Below are 19,284 nucleotides of genomic sequence, written 5' to 3'. Positions count from 1 at the left end.
AAACTGACGCAGCATATGCGGCATGACTAGTTAAGCTATTGGATTTGTCACAAAGCTCACAAAGTTGGTTTGTTTTTGCTCCAGACGGTACATTGTCAGTGTTGGATATACAGACTGAAGATGCAGGCTATGGACAACTCAAATTGTTCCGAAAAGGAATCTATCAATGATATAAATTTATCCTCCTCCCAGACCACCGTGCTGGTTATACTCTATTCAATTTTAGCTGTCTGTATTCTTCTCGAAAATGCAACGATCTTCATAGCCTATAAGTCAAGTTATGAAGTGAGACAGTTGCCATTCAACTTACTGACCGTAAACCTCGCTATCGCAGATTTCTGCATTGGATTATTCAACATACCATATCATATTCTGACAGTATTGTTACCAGGGATCGAGAACGTCTTGGCGTTATCCTTACTAGTTCTTTACGTTGGTTATGTTTTGACTATGACCTCTGTATTCACAGTTGTAGTCATGTGTCTCGATCGGCTTTACCTGATTACCAACCCGATCAACTACAAATTTCGACGGACCAACTCTGGCAATATAAAGATCATCATTGCGACATGGGTCTTCTCGTTAATATATTGCTCTCTGATCCTGGTTGTACGTGGACTGCTCAGACGAAACAACGCTTCCTGTGAGAGTAACATTCCATACCTGATCTTCATGTTAGGTATGAATATATTTATACCTTTCTTGTGCCTGGCGGGACTTAATTGCATAATATTATTCAAACTGCAACTCCACTTTGCCAAGATGAGAAGAATGTTAAAAAGACGCAGTATTCAAATGAATGTTGGTACGACAGGGACGTTGCCCCATAATCAGACGGGAGTAAATGTCAGAAAATTCCTCGACCACCTGTACGCCACAAGGGGAACTCGTGGAGAGGTACCTGTTCAACGCACCGGTTTACCGTTACCACCTACCCCTGCAGAAGGTGACAAATCACCACCTCCATTGCCGAAAGGAATTCCGGATGAAAATTCCATCAATTTGAACAATATCAAACTTGCTAACGTAAGTGAGCCGGTCTCTCAAGTTAGTGAATCGTCACACGATCAGCTCAGCCGGAGAAAACTCCCGACGAAAAGCTCAAATGCGTGGAAAGCTGCCAGAAACATGATTATATTTGTTATCATTTACCTATCGTGTTGGATTCCAACCCACGCATACTTCTTCTTTAAGGCGATAAACGATTTTCCTTTGTATAACTCGATGGATTTACTTCAACACTTGCTCTACATGACGCTTTACTTGAATTCCGCAGTCAACCCAATCCTCTACGCTTTTATGGGAAAACGTTTTCTCACAGCAATTTGCACGATGTTCACAAGTGCCCAGCGCGAGCGGTAACACTATATCATGCAGTAAGTTGCGCTTTTGAGGTATGGTGTGAACGCCGTTTCATTCAAATGAAAATATTATTGCTATTTATTTATTTTATGCATTTATTTATTTGCTTATTATCTTCTACTTTTTTTTTGCACGAAGCAGCGATTTGCACGACGTTCACACGTACCCAGCGCGAGCGGTAACACTATATCAGTATGTTGCGCTTTTGAGTTATGGTGTGAACGCCATTTTATTCAAATAAATATATTATTATTATTATTTATTTATTATTTTTATGAACTAATGTATTTATTATTAACTTATTTATCTTATTTGGGGGGGGGGGGGGTGTCTTCGATACTTGGTTAACTAGTTGAGCTAATGTACTGAATTGTTGAGTGATATCGAATAGAAACGTCAATAATATAAACTCGAGGTAAATCTATGCTTTAAGTGAAGCCAAACGTAGAGGCTCTTGTGGTTTATAAAGCCGAGATTGTGATTACCGACTATTAACGTTAAATCAACAACGGCTTTATAGAGTTGCGTCATAACCAGACTGACCTCTGTTACCACGGAAGTATGCACTGACAACTTACCAAAAGGAGATCCATTATGTCACGAAATGGTTAACTCGCAGCATTCATCATTTATTTTGTTGGTTTGTGTTTTATAGTTTGATGAGCGGAACTGCAATAATGTGAAAGGTGATGTACTAGATATATATACTTTGGATCGGTATAGTCAGGGGGGTAGGAGCCGGGGGAGGGGGACACTGGGGGCACGTGCCCCCACTTTTTTCCAAAGTAGCAACTGTGCCCTAATGGCAAATATAATGTGTCCCTTTGATGAAGAACTGTCTTTTGGATATCTTAAGCCTTTGTTAATTTTAATAGTTTTATTATTTATTTTTAGTCTGTATAAGCTATTTTTAAATGGCATCCCATATCTTTTTGTAGCAGGGTGAACAATAAACAATCTCAATAAATAGTATTGATAGCATACTAACACATCATATATATTTAAGTGATATGGCCGGTGTGTATCGGTTTATAGCATAACCGTAGTGGTGGTTGTAGAATGAGAAAGTGCCCCTCTGATGTTGTAACGCCCCCCACGTTTTGGAAGCTTCCAACCCCCCTGGGTATAGTGAAATATGTTACTTTTGTGTTTTCGCTAACACAAGGGCCTTTGAGAGGGAAACATATCTGTACTGCTTCCAGATCTAACTTTGTTATTTAGATTAACTATTCCCTCCGGGGTTTGCCGGAACACTTCTAAACCGTTGCACTTGATCTTGCCCCAAACCCTGCAACCCACCACCTTCGTCTTCATTTATATGTCAGGGCATAAAGTACAACCATTACTAGTAAAGGTATATTCATGTGCATTGCAAAAAGAACCAAAATAACTAACTCTTGGATCTTGACGGTGTATACTCTTTAACTTGAAACCGAAAATACATCGACAAGTTTACAAGTTATTAATGAGTGCAATGTATTATGCCATGATAATAGTATACGAATCGATCAATTTCATTGTTTATTATCTGATTGATTGGTACAACGGGTCACAAATATGGAATGAGCAGATTACATTATATAAAGTGAAGTGGATACGTCAATGAAACTATAAATCGGTATCGTTTTCGATACATAATATTTGAACGACGTCACGAAAGGAAAAATCGTTACTAAACTAGTAATAGCTAGTAGTAAAATTATAACATTAGCCTACAGTCTGTGGATGTATTTAGTGCTGTGCCGTTTACACGTTTAAACGTGTAAACGAACGAAACATCGTTTAAACGTTTAATAAAACCTTATGAACGTTTAAACGAAACTATGATATCAACTGAAAATTAAATTATTGGCAAAAATCGCGTAACAATTCCCGTGTTTACGCGAAATAAACTTGAACGCTGTTATCCTTTTGTGAAAACTTCCTGATTCGCGGCACAAGTGTACTTTATATCGAGCCGACAGCGGCGGCGCAGATAATCCAGTCAATGCATGTTCGATCGAAATGATTACAATCCCTGTCCATCACTTTGAACTCTCCGACCAGACAATACCGGGTCGAATACTCGACTTGGTAATAGTTGTTCAAATACATGATCAAAGGAAATGTATCGATTGGAGATCGTAAAAAAACTCTGAAAATCAGTAGAAAAATTACCAATTGTGTACGAACAGTAAGTTGGTACACCTTTCAAATTTTACGAAAGATCCAGCAAAACACTTTCGAAAAATTCACGCGAAACTGGCAAATCGTGCTAAATGCAACTAATGTCATGTATACAAGGCTCTAGTACACCCATTTATGAATAAACCGTAAGACCACATCTAGTGTTAAGCGGGGGGGGGGGGGGGGGGGAAGAAAGTATTTTCTAGAATTTCCAAAAATACGGAAAAAATAATATCCTACCACAGTTAAGTGTATAGCAAATAGCCTAACCACCTCGTCTGTTACGGATCTCACGTAACTACAAAAACACAACCAATTGTATTTTTCGAACTTAACGTTTTCTACAAGAACATGGAAATAATGTTAAGCATTAGTTAATCATGCCGTGTGGCCTAAAACATATTTTATAACAAGGTTTACTTTCATAAAGATGACCATAGCTTGATATCTTGGCTGCGTGTATCAACTGTGCCTCGTGTATCATGGGGAATACTCTATGAAACGTTTCTTGGAAACGTGCCAAAAATGTTAACAAACAGGTGTTAGGGGATGAGCGCGCAGTTGTTTGGCAAGATATATGGGAAAATTCTGAGCACATATACAGTATCCTACCGTAGTATTTAAGTTAGGTTAAACCGTACTGCAGTTGTAATCTGATGTACGTTTAGTGCACGCTATTCATTGTTAGGCATTCTAGAAACGGGGCTTTGCCGAACTTTTTGTTTCATAATATCGGAGGTTCTGTAAGTTAAACTTTTTAAAGATTGTAAAACAGATAAATCTCTTTTCATTTTATAACAAAATACAGCTACTCTAACTTGTCATTTAAAAATTTTCATCTGCTTCGTGACAATTTAAATTCAAAAAGTTGTCAGTACTTTGCATCCTCAACATGTATTACTTCTAATCGGCTGTTATTCGGCAAATGCATGACAGTGTACAAGTCAACCGAAGCGACTGCACACAATATCGAGTACAATACATGGGATGTACATAGATGATGCCGGGCAGCCTACGTCATCAAATGAATTAGGTAAATCACTTTAAGTTTTAAGCGGAGAGGGTTGCCCTCCCCCTTTGAGAAGATTGGTAAAATGGAGGTTGCTTGGATGCAAAATGGTGCTTATTAAGCAAGTATTCGAAACTTAAATGTTGAATAATTTTCAACTAGATTAGTTAGTAACGCACATTTATATGTTATATATTTATGTTCTGTATACACTAGGACTTTTTTCAAATTATGACTGTCGGTGTGTGTCCGGGGCAGGGGCGGGGTGTGCACTGAAGAATGTGTTAGAGTTCGTTGTCCAAATGTCATAGCAAATTACTGAGTTACAGAATTAGGGCTGGTTTAGGGATGAATGTAAATTGGTAGTCTCATTAAATCATATTTCACTGCTTCTTTTCCTATGTAAGAACTAGACTTCGCAGACGTGAACACGAATCTTGCAAAGTCAGAAAAAACTTTCCGCTTAGTTACATTTGAAGCCTAAATGTGTGGCCGAACGCAGTTTCACGTCTAACATTTTCTTTTTCTGAACATGAGGACAGTCAAGGAACCCGCCACTCCCCCCTTCCCCCTCACAGGCATATATACATGAGAGTCTTACATACCGGTGCATGGGTAGGCCTACATGGTGCGGCATGTCAACTGCGGGTATTAATTGACGGTATCCCACTGTCGGACCACCAGCGGTCACGGAACTTCAAGCCCTTATTAAACCCGATAGATATTATTTCTCACTTCAAAAGTTCAAATGAAAAACAAGTAGCCTAAGCTTAGCTTTGTTAAAGGAAAAGTGCCTATAACTTAGTTAATCAAGCTATTCAATTCGCTAGCCTAATTAAACTACCGGCGATAGTAGCTTCCCAGCAAACACAAAAACGTTTTTAATACGTTATTAAAACGTTTCGTCTATTGTTTTGATAACGTTATTTGTGGTGTAATAAATGTCACGAAAACGTTTTCAGGCTATTATTTCAAAACATTTTTCGTTAAAACATTAATATAACATTAATATCTCATAAAAACGTTATGCCGACGTTTTTATAACACCACATTTAACGTTATAAAAACATATTTAGAGGCTCTTTTAAAAATGTTATGATAACGTTTTGTGTTTGCTGGGTTACTGTAGGCCTATTTGCATCTCAAGACATCGTTCAACCTTTATTATCATGAGTCTAACAGTGTATACTCTACTCTCCTACCATATATGTCACTGTGCAATACCGTCCGTGGTAGGCTGCTAAATTCGAAAGCCTAACTAAAACACATGCGCTGGTAGCCTATAGCTGCTGTTTTGACCTCTTCATGACATTGTCTAACCTTTATTATAGCCTAACAGTAGCTCTATTATCCTACCATATATTTTACATTGTACAATACCGCCCGTAGTACTATACTATAGCGCACATGCGGAAAAAGCACGTGTATGTCATGCGGCGCCAATGAATTTTTATAAGGCAAAATCATGAACCCCTAAATGGATAACTTTAACATGAAAGTACCTGTAATTCACTATTCGGCCCACTGAAAGCTAAATCCTTAGCTACGAAAGATGTCATTCACTTAAGGAAATTATTCACTCTCGGTCGTCGAGTTTCTGTAGTCTGCAATGTATGGTAAGGTAGGTAGTGTCAGGTCAATGGTGCGCGCGCGCATGCGTACAAGTAGTAACTCCAAGTAGGCCGATTTATAGTGAGGTAGTAGGTCATTACTGTTGAATCAATGCAAGAGGAATTGTCCACACTAAAATATGTACGTTAGAAAGGCTTGTAAAGTAGGCCTAACCTATATACATATTGTTCTTTGTTATCTAGCTTTTGTTTGAACATTCCATACCGGTCTGTGGGGGCAATTATACCGGACTTAGCTGTACTAGTTGTCCGGCGGATTAAAATGTGTCACCGGAGAAAGATAAAAGAAAACAAGAAAAAAAAAATAGCAATGAGGTGTAGGCCTGTAACAGGTATTCGTTCTTTGAACTAACCATTTATGCTCTACATATAATACAAAACATGTGTTTTATCCCCTCCCCCACCCCCCGGGTCATACTTGAATTCGCTAATGACCATTGCAGGCTTACCGTATGTTTTCTATCATTTATGTTAACAATTAGTCGAAATTCAATTGCCAATAGGGAATCTATTATCTTTGACGAGCTACCTCTCACACAAAAGAAAAAAGCCAAAAAATGGAAAAAGAAGAAGAAGCCCTTATTGGTACGTCTTGTCACTCAGTAAATGATGGTATAGTCAGCACCCAATTAACTAAGTTACTAATTGAGACATAAATTCGTCATTCTCAAGACACAATCATTAACAGAGGTAGAATGACATCCACGTGGAATATACCACGAATTATCACAATAAATATTGAATCATAATAATAACAGATTTAACATTGTTAGTTACTGACGTGTACGTCTTCAACGTCAAAGGAAGCGAAGTTAGATAACTTATACGACAGTTGGAATTTTCGGTCGGAAATTATATTAAGTATTTTGTGGAACCAACAAGACCAAATCGAAACGCATACCGTATGTTGGGTTTAAAGTGTTATTTGAGAGACAGAAAACTTCACACTACAAACCAGCCATGCAGTTAATAGTTGAATTATTTACGCTGAAATAAATAATACCCCATTTGATATTTTCGTAACCTATCACAATTAACTTGTGTCGTAGTAGCCTAGCTATTGAACTTTAAAATTTACGGTACATAAATGGATTTTATTGGGTGTAACTACTAAACTTTTTCAATAACGTTGTCATAATTTCTAGAAGAAAGAAAAAGAAATGGCCAGTAAAAAAAAGGAGAGTTTCAAGTCATGTCCTGTATTAAATATTATCATTTCTTCTTCTCCAAATCTACAAGACATGTTGTTGTTTTATACATAATTAATCACTTTATACCATCTCAATACAAAAATCTGTGTAAGTTAATTAAGTGAGATGAGGCCTATATTTAAAGTTTTGCAATTGCCCTAAATACATTTTGCTATATTTATATATATATATATATATATATATATATATATATATATATATATATATATATATATATATATATATATGTGCCCTAAATACATTTTGTATATATATATATATATATGTGTGCCCTAAATACATTTTGCTATATTTATTTATATATTTCTATAATTACATAACATTATGAAGTTTGTAAATTGATACTCCATATTTTCTAAACAACAATGGATCAGATGGTCACATTTAGTAACACACCTTGTTCACTTGCATTTTTGGGTCCAAATGTACACATTATGACAATAATCAAATCAAATTAAGTAGTCAAACAATCACATCATATGAAACAACTTTGTATTCCACCTTTTTCCCATTTATCAGTATTCAATGTCTTGTAGAACAAGCTAAAATAATTACGAATTATGATTCAACCACTCCTGTCTAACTAACTGAACGTGATCAAATATGCATGTGGGAGAGCTCACTACACACACCCCTCCTCCCCTCCCCTCCCTCCACAAACACACACATTATCAAGCCCATGCATAGTAGTGCTATCAGCAAGTAGTTATTAACACAACCTTACATGAATGGCTAGTGTTATAGACAGACAAATATATAAATATGACTCAGAATGCACCATTTCTCATTTTCTGCCCCCAACTCCCCCCCCCCACTCCCTCACATGAGAGTCTCCTTCTACAATGTCAGAGCCACACCCACTCCTTCTCAAAATCCTGGATTCGCCCCTGACAAGTTTGCCAAAGAACGATTTATCTGCTAATTACACAACAATATCAATACAGTTGCAATAACCCCAATACCCTACCTGACCAGATTTAGATCTTTAATTTACAGCAGATTTTTCCCCCAAGATTTCCAAAATTTGAAATACACCAACTTGCAGTAGAACCAATTCTACATGACTTGAGTGATAAACTGACATCTGCTCATCCTGTGCAGTGTGCTTTAGTTCAGCGAAAATGTCCAGAACAGACATCCAGAAGACCAGTCCCAAATTGTTAATCTTTCTTACATTCTTCTACGATAAAAAAAAGGATTATTTCTTTTTTTCAAAACATCATTTTCCTTCCAATCTTTTGAGTCCCTGAAAATCACTATTTTTTAGATCTACTGGCTATCTCAAATATCGGATATCAAATATATTAGTGTGGTAAGGACAAGAGGTATGTACTGCAATGTACTAGCAAAATAAAACCTAAAATTAGTCATACTAACGATTTTGGCACTATCAGACACCTTTATGAAGAAATTATTTTTACCTTTATGATTTTAATAAAGAAAAATTTTAAAAAAAAATCCAATTTATGTTCACCATTAGCAAAGCCAGATGTTACTGCCTTGAAGACAAAGCTGTCTTTGCAGGTAGTCTTAAATCTTTACAAAAAATGTCCAAATATTGTTACAGTATATTAAATATATATGAATAAATATAGCACTTCACATAATATCAACAATTACACAACACATTAACTCTCAGGCATCTTAAAACACGAACAGGGAAAAATAGGCAGATATATCTTACAGTACTAGAAATAGAATAAACATTTACATAAATTTACATAATATTTTCTCACAAAGCCAAAACAGATAATCCAATGTGAACATCTTAGAAGGTAAGCTCATTTGTGTGGACGACAGACCTCTTCTCAATGTCTTAATGCCCCCCCAACCCCTAACCCCTGTCATTAGAAATCAAATGCAATTATAAACAATTATTTACACCATATTTGGGGGAAATATCGATGCAAAAAAAAAAAATCCAAATGCATGTGAAACCTGTATAGAAAGTTGGAACATTAATTATGATATTCCAGGTATTGGTGACAACAACAGAGCACCTTCACATTGGTGGGCAAAAATGTATTGCAGGAGAAAATATTTTTCATGGGTGGGATTTCATACACCAATTTCATGCTGCATTTTTCAAAAAATAAACAATTAGAAATATTAACAAACCATAATTAACCATATTTCCTTCTATGCTATATATACCCTTAGTACACCAAATCATGCATAGCATTATTTGAAGAATCTCATTTGGAGCTTTATCTTCTAATCTATAAAGACTCTGCATAATTCTATATAGTTACTAGCTAGCTCATGAAATGGATACAACTTTCCCTCCTCCAACTCACTTCCATCCCCCTCGACCGCCCCCCTCCCACTCTGAAAGGAGAATTCTGGTGATACTTAGTAGCCCTATCATGCAATAACAATTTACAAAGTTCTCCTTGTGTTCAAAATATGCCGCTTGGTTTTAGTTGATAACTGATAGGAATATTAGGAAAGAATATTAGGTTTTCAAATATTGCATTGTTATAAAATAAAGCAACACTGACAATGAGGTATTTTGTGACTAGCGTATTTGGGGCAAGAGAGGGTGGGAGACAGGCAGGAATGCAATACACCTAGCTGTTCTCTTAGATATCCCCTCCTTCCCCCCCCCCCCCCCCGTGTTTGTATGAAGATCACTGGTTCAGATAGAAAGCAGTTTTGCTGGCATATTCCAGCTAGCCTCAAATACATTTCAATACCTTTAAGATGACATCATGCAAACCTTCTGTTTTATAAAACAGATGGACTGGAGATGGTTTATATTAAACTGAGGCTATAATTCCAATATTCTTTGCAGTGGCGTAGGAAGGTACTTTTGAGTGGGGGGGGGCTGAAGACTGATGGCCGGCCTGGGGGAGGGGTCTAAGGGGAGGGGCTGTCCCCCTCCCCTTTGGAATTTTTTGCATTTCCAGGTGGCCTCAGATGCAATTTGGTGCAATATAGCACACTTCAACACCCACTCCATTTTGTAAATAATTTTGCATTTTCACCTGGCCTTAGATGCAATTTGGTGCTCCAAATGAGATTTTTTTCTCATTTGGAAATGAAAAAGGGGTTTCTGACTTGCGGAGGCGGAATGATACTTCCGCCCCCCCCCATATTTTTCACTGGGGGGGCTGGGGCCCCCCCAGCCCCCTGGTTCCTACACCCTTGATTCTTTGTTTCGTTTTATGTCAAGTATTGATGAAACAAAGTGATGATCAAGAGTAAAGAGTTCCCTCTTTTTGTAAATCACTTCACTACTAGAAAACATTTGATCAAAATTTATAAAAAAATCAATACATTACATGATTCCATTGATTCCTTATCTCAATTGTAACATAGCTTTAAATTCCATTATATTCATTCATTCATTGTACGCATTTATTCATTATTGTATTCATTCATTGTATTCATTCATTTATTGTATTCATTCATTCATTGTATGCATTCATTCATTGCATGCATTCATTCAGTTATTGTATGCATTCATTCATAGTATGCATTTTATTGTATTCATTTATTCATTCTATTCATTTATTGAATGCATTCATTCATTTGCATTCACTGTATTCTCACACAGAAAATGAAAATGACACCTTGAAGCAAATGAACTCAAGGTATGAAAGGGACATTTCTACAGACAGGTTATATTATTAATTACAGAATAATTACACCAAACACACACACACATATATATATATATATATATATATATATATACATTTATATATATATATATATGTTGATACTAGATGAGACTAGTGGAACACTAGTAGTTGTTACTCGGAGTTTCACGCGTTATAGCGATCTTCAGACAACTCAGACAACATATATTACGGTCTGTCCAATGGACATAGAGCACTCTGTGCCAAGATAGACGCCAACCTACTCTATATATATATATATATATATATATATATATATATATAATCCCACCTATTATAATATTTGCTTTTTAATATAGCGCTTTATACCAGCAATAGGTCTCAAAGCGCTTTACAGACGTTATATTACCCCTGGTCAATGATAACTTGTCCCAGAGACAATGACAAGTTACCCCACAGGTACCCATTTAATCCCTGGGTGGAGAGAGGCAATTGAGATAAAGCATCTTGCCCAAGGACACAGTGAAATGAACTAGGCAGGAATGGAACCAGCAATCCTTGGATCACGAGTCCGACGCCTTAGCCAAATTGGCCACCACACTCTCCATTCTGGTGGATACGTCCGTTGAGTCTTATTACCATGGAACAGCACCTGCAGATGTCAACTACAAAATTCATCTACATTTTCTGTCAATCGTTTCCAAATGCATGTGAACCACGGCGCAAATCTCACATGTTCTTCTTGCATTAAGTCGGCAGCATGGACAATTCAATATCTCAGATAAATTTGCTACCAATTGACAAACCTATATGGGTAGCAGACTGTCCCCCTTTCAATCTACTCATAAAAGATTTCATTCCTATGATATGGAATATTTTGTTCTGTTTATGGTTTATATAAACACAAAATAGTATACACTAACAATGACAGATACAAACGCATCAATCTGTTTGTTGAATTGTCCCGCAAATCAGGAAGCATCACAATTTTCCTATTTCGAAAAATACAAAGGACCATTCTCTGAAAGAGGAATGGCTGATAAGTTAAAGACTGTCTTTCCTTTCCCACCCGAGGGAATTTTTCATCAAATAATTCCTTTTGACTAGAGTTTCATCCAGTGGATATTTATTTGTCCCCTAAAAACGAAGGTCATAATGTGGTACTCTCAACATTCTCTAAATCATCGTCCAGTCCGTCCGATAAGATTTTCATCCAGCTGTAAAGATTTAAAAAAAAAAAAAAAAAATAAGTTTGTCACTCTGTTGGCAATAGACATCCATTTTCCCTACTTGTATGTTATGATACAGTTTTACTGGCAGGATTCAAAAGTTCAGTATTTTAACAAAGTTGCATATTCCCTTCCTGTTAAGGAGGGAGCCTCTCCCGTCCCTCGTCTTAGCGCCACTTGAACTATGATTGGTGCATGCATGCTACCAATGGCATACCATCACACAGGTTATAAACTTGAACTATAAATCTCAAACTCTAATATCGTTTCTATGGGATTTTGTTGTTGTTGTGACTATTGTACAGTGAATAATCATGAATTATACAAAGGACGTTCTGTAATGGTACTAGGTATAGGGACTGATCATTAAGATAATGTACCCCAGCATATAGCCTAACATGTCATGACAGTCATGACAGGAATAGTCAATACATCTTGCCTATGCATACATCAAGGTTTTTGTTATGTTCTGTATCTCTTTTTTGGCTTTTGATTGCGTGATTAATTACTCGACAAATAGCACCAAGAAGACTGACTGATTGCATTTATTATGAGGCTTCAATAACCTCTGATTCCTTAGTTTTGAATGTAATTTCTTTCTTTTTAGTTCTTTCAGCTGTAATAATGTCTGAATATTGTTTCTTTCATAAAATCCTGCTACTATTTTGATGGCTGCTTAACCCTAACCCTATAGTTCAGTATACTTCAGGATGAAGGTTTGGCTTTCTGAGTAATTTTGGTCATATTCTTTGCCAAGTGGGTGTTAACGACTAGGGGGTTTGTTGCTATACCATACTTGATCTGATCGGTTTGCTGTGACATGGCTTAATATGGGATGATCTATGGGATTAAGCTTGCCACGGTACTTTCTCTTCTTGCAAATTGTACTCATTGACCAGTAGTGAGTCTACCGTGCATTATCCATGCAGTTTTACAATGCACGGTCAGCTGACAAAAATAACCAGATTTGGGAATTTTTAACAAGTATGAAGAAGTGGAGGCTATATCCTCTGCTCTCATTTTTGATGACGATGAACAGAATCATCATCACATCACCCACATTAACTTTGCTAATGTTTTCTGTAGACATTTCAAGTAGAACATAAAGATGCTGATAACAACCGGCCTTAAACTTATGAACCATTAAAAACCAATGTGTATAAGATGACGTAGAGAATTGACGTAGTTCTGTATTCAAGTTGTTGTTATTATTTTACTTCCAACCAAATAGCCTTGATGGAGCCTCACCTGTTTTTCTGATATTATTTTAAATCTGGCAAAAAGTACCTAATAATTGCACAAGTAATTGCTAGCGCTATTAATTACTAGCAACCTACACTTGTGTAATGAAGTGTGGTAAAGTCTCTACAAAATGTAGAAAACGAGGCCGGATTCATTAAAGTAGATGTCCTACATCAGAAAGATGTAGAAAAAAAGAGGCCTGATTGGCTAAAGCAGATGTCCTACATCAGAAAGCTGTGAGGCTGTTGCATTGTTTGACTTTTCAAAAGGCCCCTACGCAAAACTTGATTTGTTTCCATAGCGATACACTGAGATGAATATAACTTAATTGCTCAGTGACACCGACAGTAAATTTGTTTGTGGTATGACAGGAACATTCCCCCTTCAGCTGTGTAAACATGTCTGAAGGGGGAAAAGGCCAAAAATATTGGGAAAAGGCCGAAAATACTCATCTGTTTTTACCTGCTTTTAAGCTGACAAATTAAACAATTAAATCTCCTTTATTAGCGCTTTAAAGAATCTGTCATGAGACAATAACGAAACCAAATCGCAATATGTCTTTGGCTCTAAATCATTAATTTTTTGGTGTCGGAAGACGACGATGTACTTTACACCGTTAACTAGACCGGCATACTAATTTCGTTTGTGTCTGTTCTACATGTTTTCTTCAACTTTCAAAACACAGAATAGTAGTTTTTTCTGTTCTGAGATTATGGGTAACGCTAAACGACCAAACTCCCCTCAGTCTGCAAGCTAGACAATTTCACTCACCGTGACTTGATTTTGAATGACTCGGCGGCAAAGTAGTAAGCAGTCTGACCGTGCTCCAACTTGAATACATAGTCCTTGCCGACGGGAACACCGTCTTCAGCAGATATTTCTTTCACCTCGTATAACTTGACCGGAAGTGTCAGGACAGCTCTGACATCCTACGGTAAAAAACAATCACGGACATAGATTTACATTTTCGAGCGTGTATTGGCAATAAATTTTTGCAGAAAAAAAGGTGACACAGCTCTGACAGCAAAGATGCTGTGGAAGTGACGAGAATAAGGAATTGCACGTCGCCGTTTCTAAGCGTGCATTATTATGAATACAGAGCTTTGGTGTGTGCGAGGGGGACCCCTGGCCACACCACCAACTCCCCCCCCACCACACCTCGTGTGGCGCCGTTAATAAGTGTGCATACATGGTGCAGGGGGGGAGGGCGGGAGGGGAAGAAGGGTCAATGTTTGGAAGGAAAGTAGACAAACCCACATATTGGGAATGATCAGGAGGGAAGGGAGAGGGGTACATGGTTTAGAAGGACAGAGAAGGACACCAAGAAGGGAATAATGAGTCAAGCTTCATACACGTCATTGCTTTTTAATTTGTACTCACTCTCGGTGCTTTGAGAGCAAAGAGGTCCTGTTGAGTGGCTGTCACCCAATATTTGTTCCACGAGTTCTTCTGAAGGAGGTGCAAAGAGGTGGCATGGTGTCGTGTTTCATCAAGGTTGGGAACAAAGGACTAGTGAAAATAATGAGAAAGGAGATTCAACTGAAGGGAATTCTTCCAGGAAACTCATATATTTGTACTCGAAAATGTTTGTCTATTAAATGTTTGTTAATTTACTTCGTTAAAGGCAATAGATCTACAACTTGAGGAAAATTTTACGAGTAATAATACTAACTTGCAAATATCAGTGTAAGAAATGTCCTCGTCAATTGACAGCTAAAAACGGATTAATCAGAAAAATTCAATCCCCCCGCCCCCCCCCCCACTTTTTTCCTCCCTCACTTCAATCCTCCTCTCCCAACAAAATGGGAAAAAAATGCATGCAACATCATTTGAGTCCCTTTTATAAAGGCCTTCCTTGGAGTTGAAACTGGGATTTGTCAATTAACCAAGGAAAGAAAAAAAGAGAACTCCCCCCCCCCCACCAGTAGGAAATTTGTCTTAATTTGAATTGAATAAATTAAGTCTGAAAGTCTTTAGCTCCTGAATCAAAGAGCTTACCCTTCTGGCTAAATCGTCAATGACAGGCTGTTTTCCCAGTGTCTGGAAGCATCGGTTACAAACCCTATTTAGTCTATTGTTGTCGTACGGAATTTCAACTTGATTGCAACTACAACTTCCACATATAACCTGAAAATAGAGAAATAATTTGAAGGAAAAAAAAGTTGTTGAAATTGTTGGTAATATATCAACATTGTTCTGTTCAATACTAAGTGAACTATGCACTGAACTTGTTACAATGTTGTCAATACATTCCCAATTGCAGCCATTAGGTTTAATGAATCCCAAAACATACAAGAACCAATCTAAAATAAAACTGTTAGCAAACTGCTTATCCACTAGAGAGCCTGTGTAAGAGAATGTGTAAAAGTAAGTTGGCCTAACGTTTCGATCCTAGCAGGATCTTCTTAAGAGGCTAAACAAAAAAGGGTGGGGGGAGACAGTGAGGGGGAAGCAGTGGGGGGAACCACTCTAATCTGTGGACAACACACATTTGCTTCCCTGGAGATTCTTTTAAGAGAGAATCAATTTCAAGTTAGTTAAATAATAAACTTCTCACTAGTATTTTAGACAAAACTTCAAGCTGAACTGACTCTCACAGACAAGCGTTTTGCCTCTATAAACTTTGACAATTACACCCAACCACAAGTGCAAGCGACCGTGCGTATGGGGGAAAAGGTTAAACGTTTGATTTGTTCGCATTTTACAGGAGGAGGTCGGAGGTTACTCAAGGGATTAAACGTCCCCGTAGCTCATCCCTGGTTCAGACCCAATCCTTAATATGTGGCAGCGTATACTGTCCCATCTGATAATACACAGTGTCTTTTTGTTATTATTGTTATTATCACTTACATATCCACATGCCCGGCAGTGGTGACGCCTCTTCAAGAGAACTTCAAAATCCGTTCCACACCTCATACACATGGTGACTTCTTCGTCCTTGATATAATTCGGTGGCTGCTTACCTAATTGCTGTAAGAGAAAGGACGAGACACTCGGAAAATTGAGGACCTTTTTCAATTTAGTTTCCCTTCGAAAAGAGAATCGAAAAGAATCTGCCTCCAACAATTCAGAAATGTAAAATAGAAATGAAGGACGAACTTTTATTCCATGGCATGATGAAATCACACGTTTAATCGCATACTTATGTTGCTATTATTTATCTTCTGTGTCTTTTCTGTGTGAATTCTTTTGCCATGCATTGCCATACATGCATGGCTTCTTCACTAATTTTCCATTTGATATATCACTTCTCAACTTTGTTACACGCTCTTAAGATGACCATACCGTAAATACTTACGTCTTCAAAGCTTATCTCGAAAGCATCGGCAATGTTGTTCTTAAATGTGTCCTTCTTTCGAATCAGTTCTCTGACTGCACCTAGCAGCGCCTGCGATTGGATAAAGAGAGTGATTCTAATGTTGTTACCTTAGTACCCATATCAGGAGGTATGACAGAACTATAAGTCTAATCGTTTGAAGGAACTGTGCAATGAACATCACCGACCCATCAACCCGAGTTGTGGTAGCAATATGCAAGTTTACAGCAGATAGGGTACAAAATAAATCAGAAATTAACGTCCTTTTTGTCCACTCTCTCCTGAAAAGGAAATAACCTATGATTTAATTGAAAGATATCTTCAGTGATGTGTATTTTATCACATAAACAATACCTAAACTGAAGAACACTGCTTCAACATATAGAAGTTCCAAAAACCAATTAGATACAGTGTTTTCTTGAACATTCCCTCATGGGTAATCAATTTTTGTTGTAATTAGTTCTTGGTCATGAAACTTTTCCCCACCTTTGAAAAAAGGTGACTTCATTGCTAAAGAGAGATGTGTGCACCATATGTACAGATTAGCACCTCGATCGATCGACACTCAAACCTTACGATTTCTTCTAAATGAAACTGGCAATGTTTTTATGTCAGTTTTCACTAAGTTGAGACTTGTTCATGGATGTAATCATAATGTCTTTTATATGGCTTAATGGTTAGGTTTGAGTTCCTGTCGCTCTGCTTTGTCTTAACTTTCTCGTTAAGATATCACAATTTTCCTTCTTTCTCCTTTTGTTTTTTGTTTTGTTGGTTGTACACACCTGTAACCATTCTTCCTTGTCTTCCTCTGAGGCAGCTTGAAATTCTAAGGTCACGCCAGCAGCTTCGATCTGAAATCTCTGGCCTACGCTATCGAGAACCTATCCAAACGACAAGACAAGAAAGAGAAAGGAAACCAATGACAAATTACATCTTCAATTAAAATATATTCTCGACACTGTAAATCATCATTAAATCAAATCTGATTGCGTGTCAAAATTCCATTTTAAAGTTCGATCGGCAGGATTATCTACTTAACCCAGTTGTCTTATGTAACTGCAATTTAGTTCTAATGATGCAACAAATTGTCGGTAAGAGATTATCGACGACGATATTAAATGTACATATACTACTGCTACGTACCGAGCTGTTACCATAGGTAACAGGCGATTTTTATGGGGCAGTATAGCCATTTTTAAGCTCTTCAGTACTGACTATTAATATGCACCAAATTTTCAACTAAGCCTAAGTCTAAAGTAACTTTGTCACAAATTGTTTTGTTGGTGGAAGAAATTTGCATGTACAAAGAATACGTTCTCCTTCCGGGGTGTTGATTGTCACTTCACTACGGAAACTAAACAGACAACGTGTTGACAGCGTGGTTAATGATACCATGAATGATTCTTATAGGTGTGAAGACTCGTGCACAAAGAAACGTTTGATGCCGGTAATCTGACCTAGTTTCGAATGAGGTGTAACAGAAGTGTTAGACACTACCATCGATTCCAGAAAATACACACACAGCTTGCTACCGTCGGTAATTAGACACTAGTGTACAGTCAATAAATGCCCAATACACAGTGTACATAGCAGCGATGGACATCTTAGGTCCAGATAAAAGATAACAAGGTATCACGTTTCAGCATTTTGTAGCGTCTAGAAAAAAAATCACTTGCAAGCAAAGGAAAGTTAACTTTTTTAGTGGGCGGCACTCGGTTTGGGGCGAGTCTTCAATGCCTTTAATGTGTATACATACATGCATGCCGTCGACATCCAGCTTCTCCTTGAGTTTATATGTTTTGCTCGACAGTTTTGGCTTCTTATAACCACAGCAGAGGAGCATATCATTAAACTGTTGAAAGATGGAAGAGAAAGTAACAAGTTATGTGTGCACGTATGCATTAGTGCTACCATTTTAATAACACAGTTTTTGCTTCAATTTGTATTTCCAATAAAAAGTTAGTACTCTGATGTCAATGTTCAAGCCATGTGAAGTATGGGAAATAACTGAGATGTCTCCAGGATTTTAAACTTTGTCTTTGCGCCTTCATATGCAAGTTTTCTACTCAACACTGGTTGGGGCCTATTTTAATTGCAAATAAAGAAGTACAACATTGTGAAACTCTGTTTGCAATTTCAAATTACCAACTTTTTAGGTGAGAAATATGTAGAACTGATATGCTGTTTGCTAACTTCAGTCGCTCAATTTGTGGTATTAACCGCCAATCACTGGTCGGTGGAGTGGGGGGGGGGGGATATATATTGGGAGATTAATAAGTCTTAGATATTTATGAGTAGTGGCTAGGCTAAGGATGTCAAAATACTGGTCGTCGAGGCAAGAGTCCAGGGGGTTGGACTTGAGAAAAGATGATATATGTCATCAGATTTTGAATTGGACTAACACTATAGTTCCATACAGTATAACTAATGTAAACTGATTTTTGGCAAAGGTTGTCACTATACATCACATGGCAGGTGGTTAACGGCACTCCATGGTTATACTTCCAGGCGGTTACACAACTGATGGCTCAATA

General features: G+C 37.5%; 2 protein-coding genes across 9 annotated transcripts in view; one reads left to right on the top strand and one right to left on the bottom strand.

Moving 5' to 3' along the window:
- Positions 1-19,284, bottom strand: part of LOC139961970 (FYVE, RhoGEF and PH domain-containing protein 2-like) — a 119,259-nt gene that overhangs the window by 18,262 nt on the left and 81,713 nt on the right. For all 8 annotated transcript variants that reach the window (XM_071961722.1, XM_071961725.1, XM_071961727.1 and 5 more), the window contains 8 exons: positions 18,507-18,602; positions 17,533-17,631; positions 16,733-16,822; positions 16,285-16,404; positions 15,433-15,561; positions 14,815-14,943; positions 14,206-14,363; positions 6,040-12,180 (listed from right to left, as the gene is read on the bottom strand). In XM_071961722.1, the coding sequence (XP_071817823.1) occupies positions 12,114-12,180; positions 14,206-14,363; positions 14,815-14,943; positions 15,433-15,561; positions 16,285-16,404; positions 16,733-16,822; positions 17,533-17,631; positions 18,507-18,602 (888 nt within the window). In that variant the 3' untranslated portion in view covers positions 6,040-12,113. The remainder of the gene's footprint in view (positions 1-6,039; positions 12,181-14,205; positions 14,364-14,814; positions 14,944-15,432; positions 15,562-16,284; positions 16,405-16,732; positions 16,823-17,532; positions 17,632-18,506; positions 18,603-19,284) is intronic.
- LOC139961335 (histamine H4 receptor-like) lies at positions 121-1,362 on the top strand. The gene has a single exon (XM_071960472.1). The coding sequence runs from the start codon at positions 121-123 to the stop codon at positions 1,360-1,362; it is 1,242 nt and encodes a 413-aa protein (XP_071816573.1).

This window comes from Apostichopus japonicus, chromosome 20 (assembly GCF_037975245.1).
Source record: "Apostichopus japonicus isolate 1M-3 chromosome 20, ASM3797524v1, whole genome shotgun sequence".
NCBI classification, from domain to species: Eukaryota; Metazoa; Echinodermata; class Holothuroidea; order Aspidochirotida; family Stichopodidae; genus Apostichopus; species Apostichopus japonicus.
The sequence above is the reverse complement of the archived record's forward strand: the minus strand, read 5'-3'. Positions and strand labels throughout refer to the sequence as shown.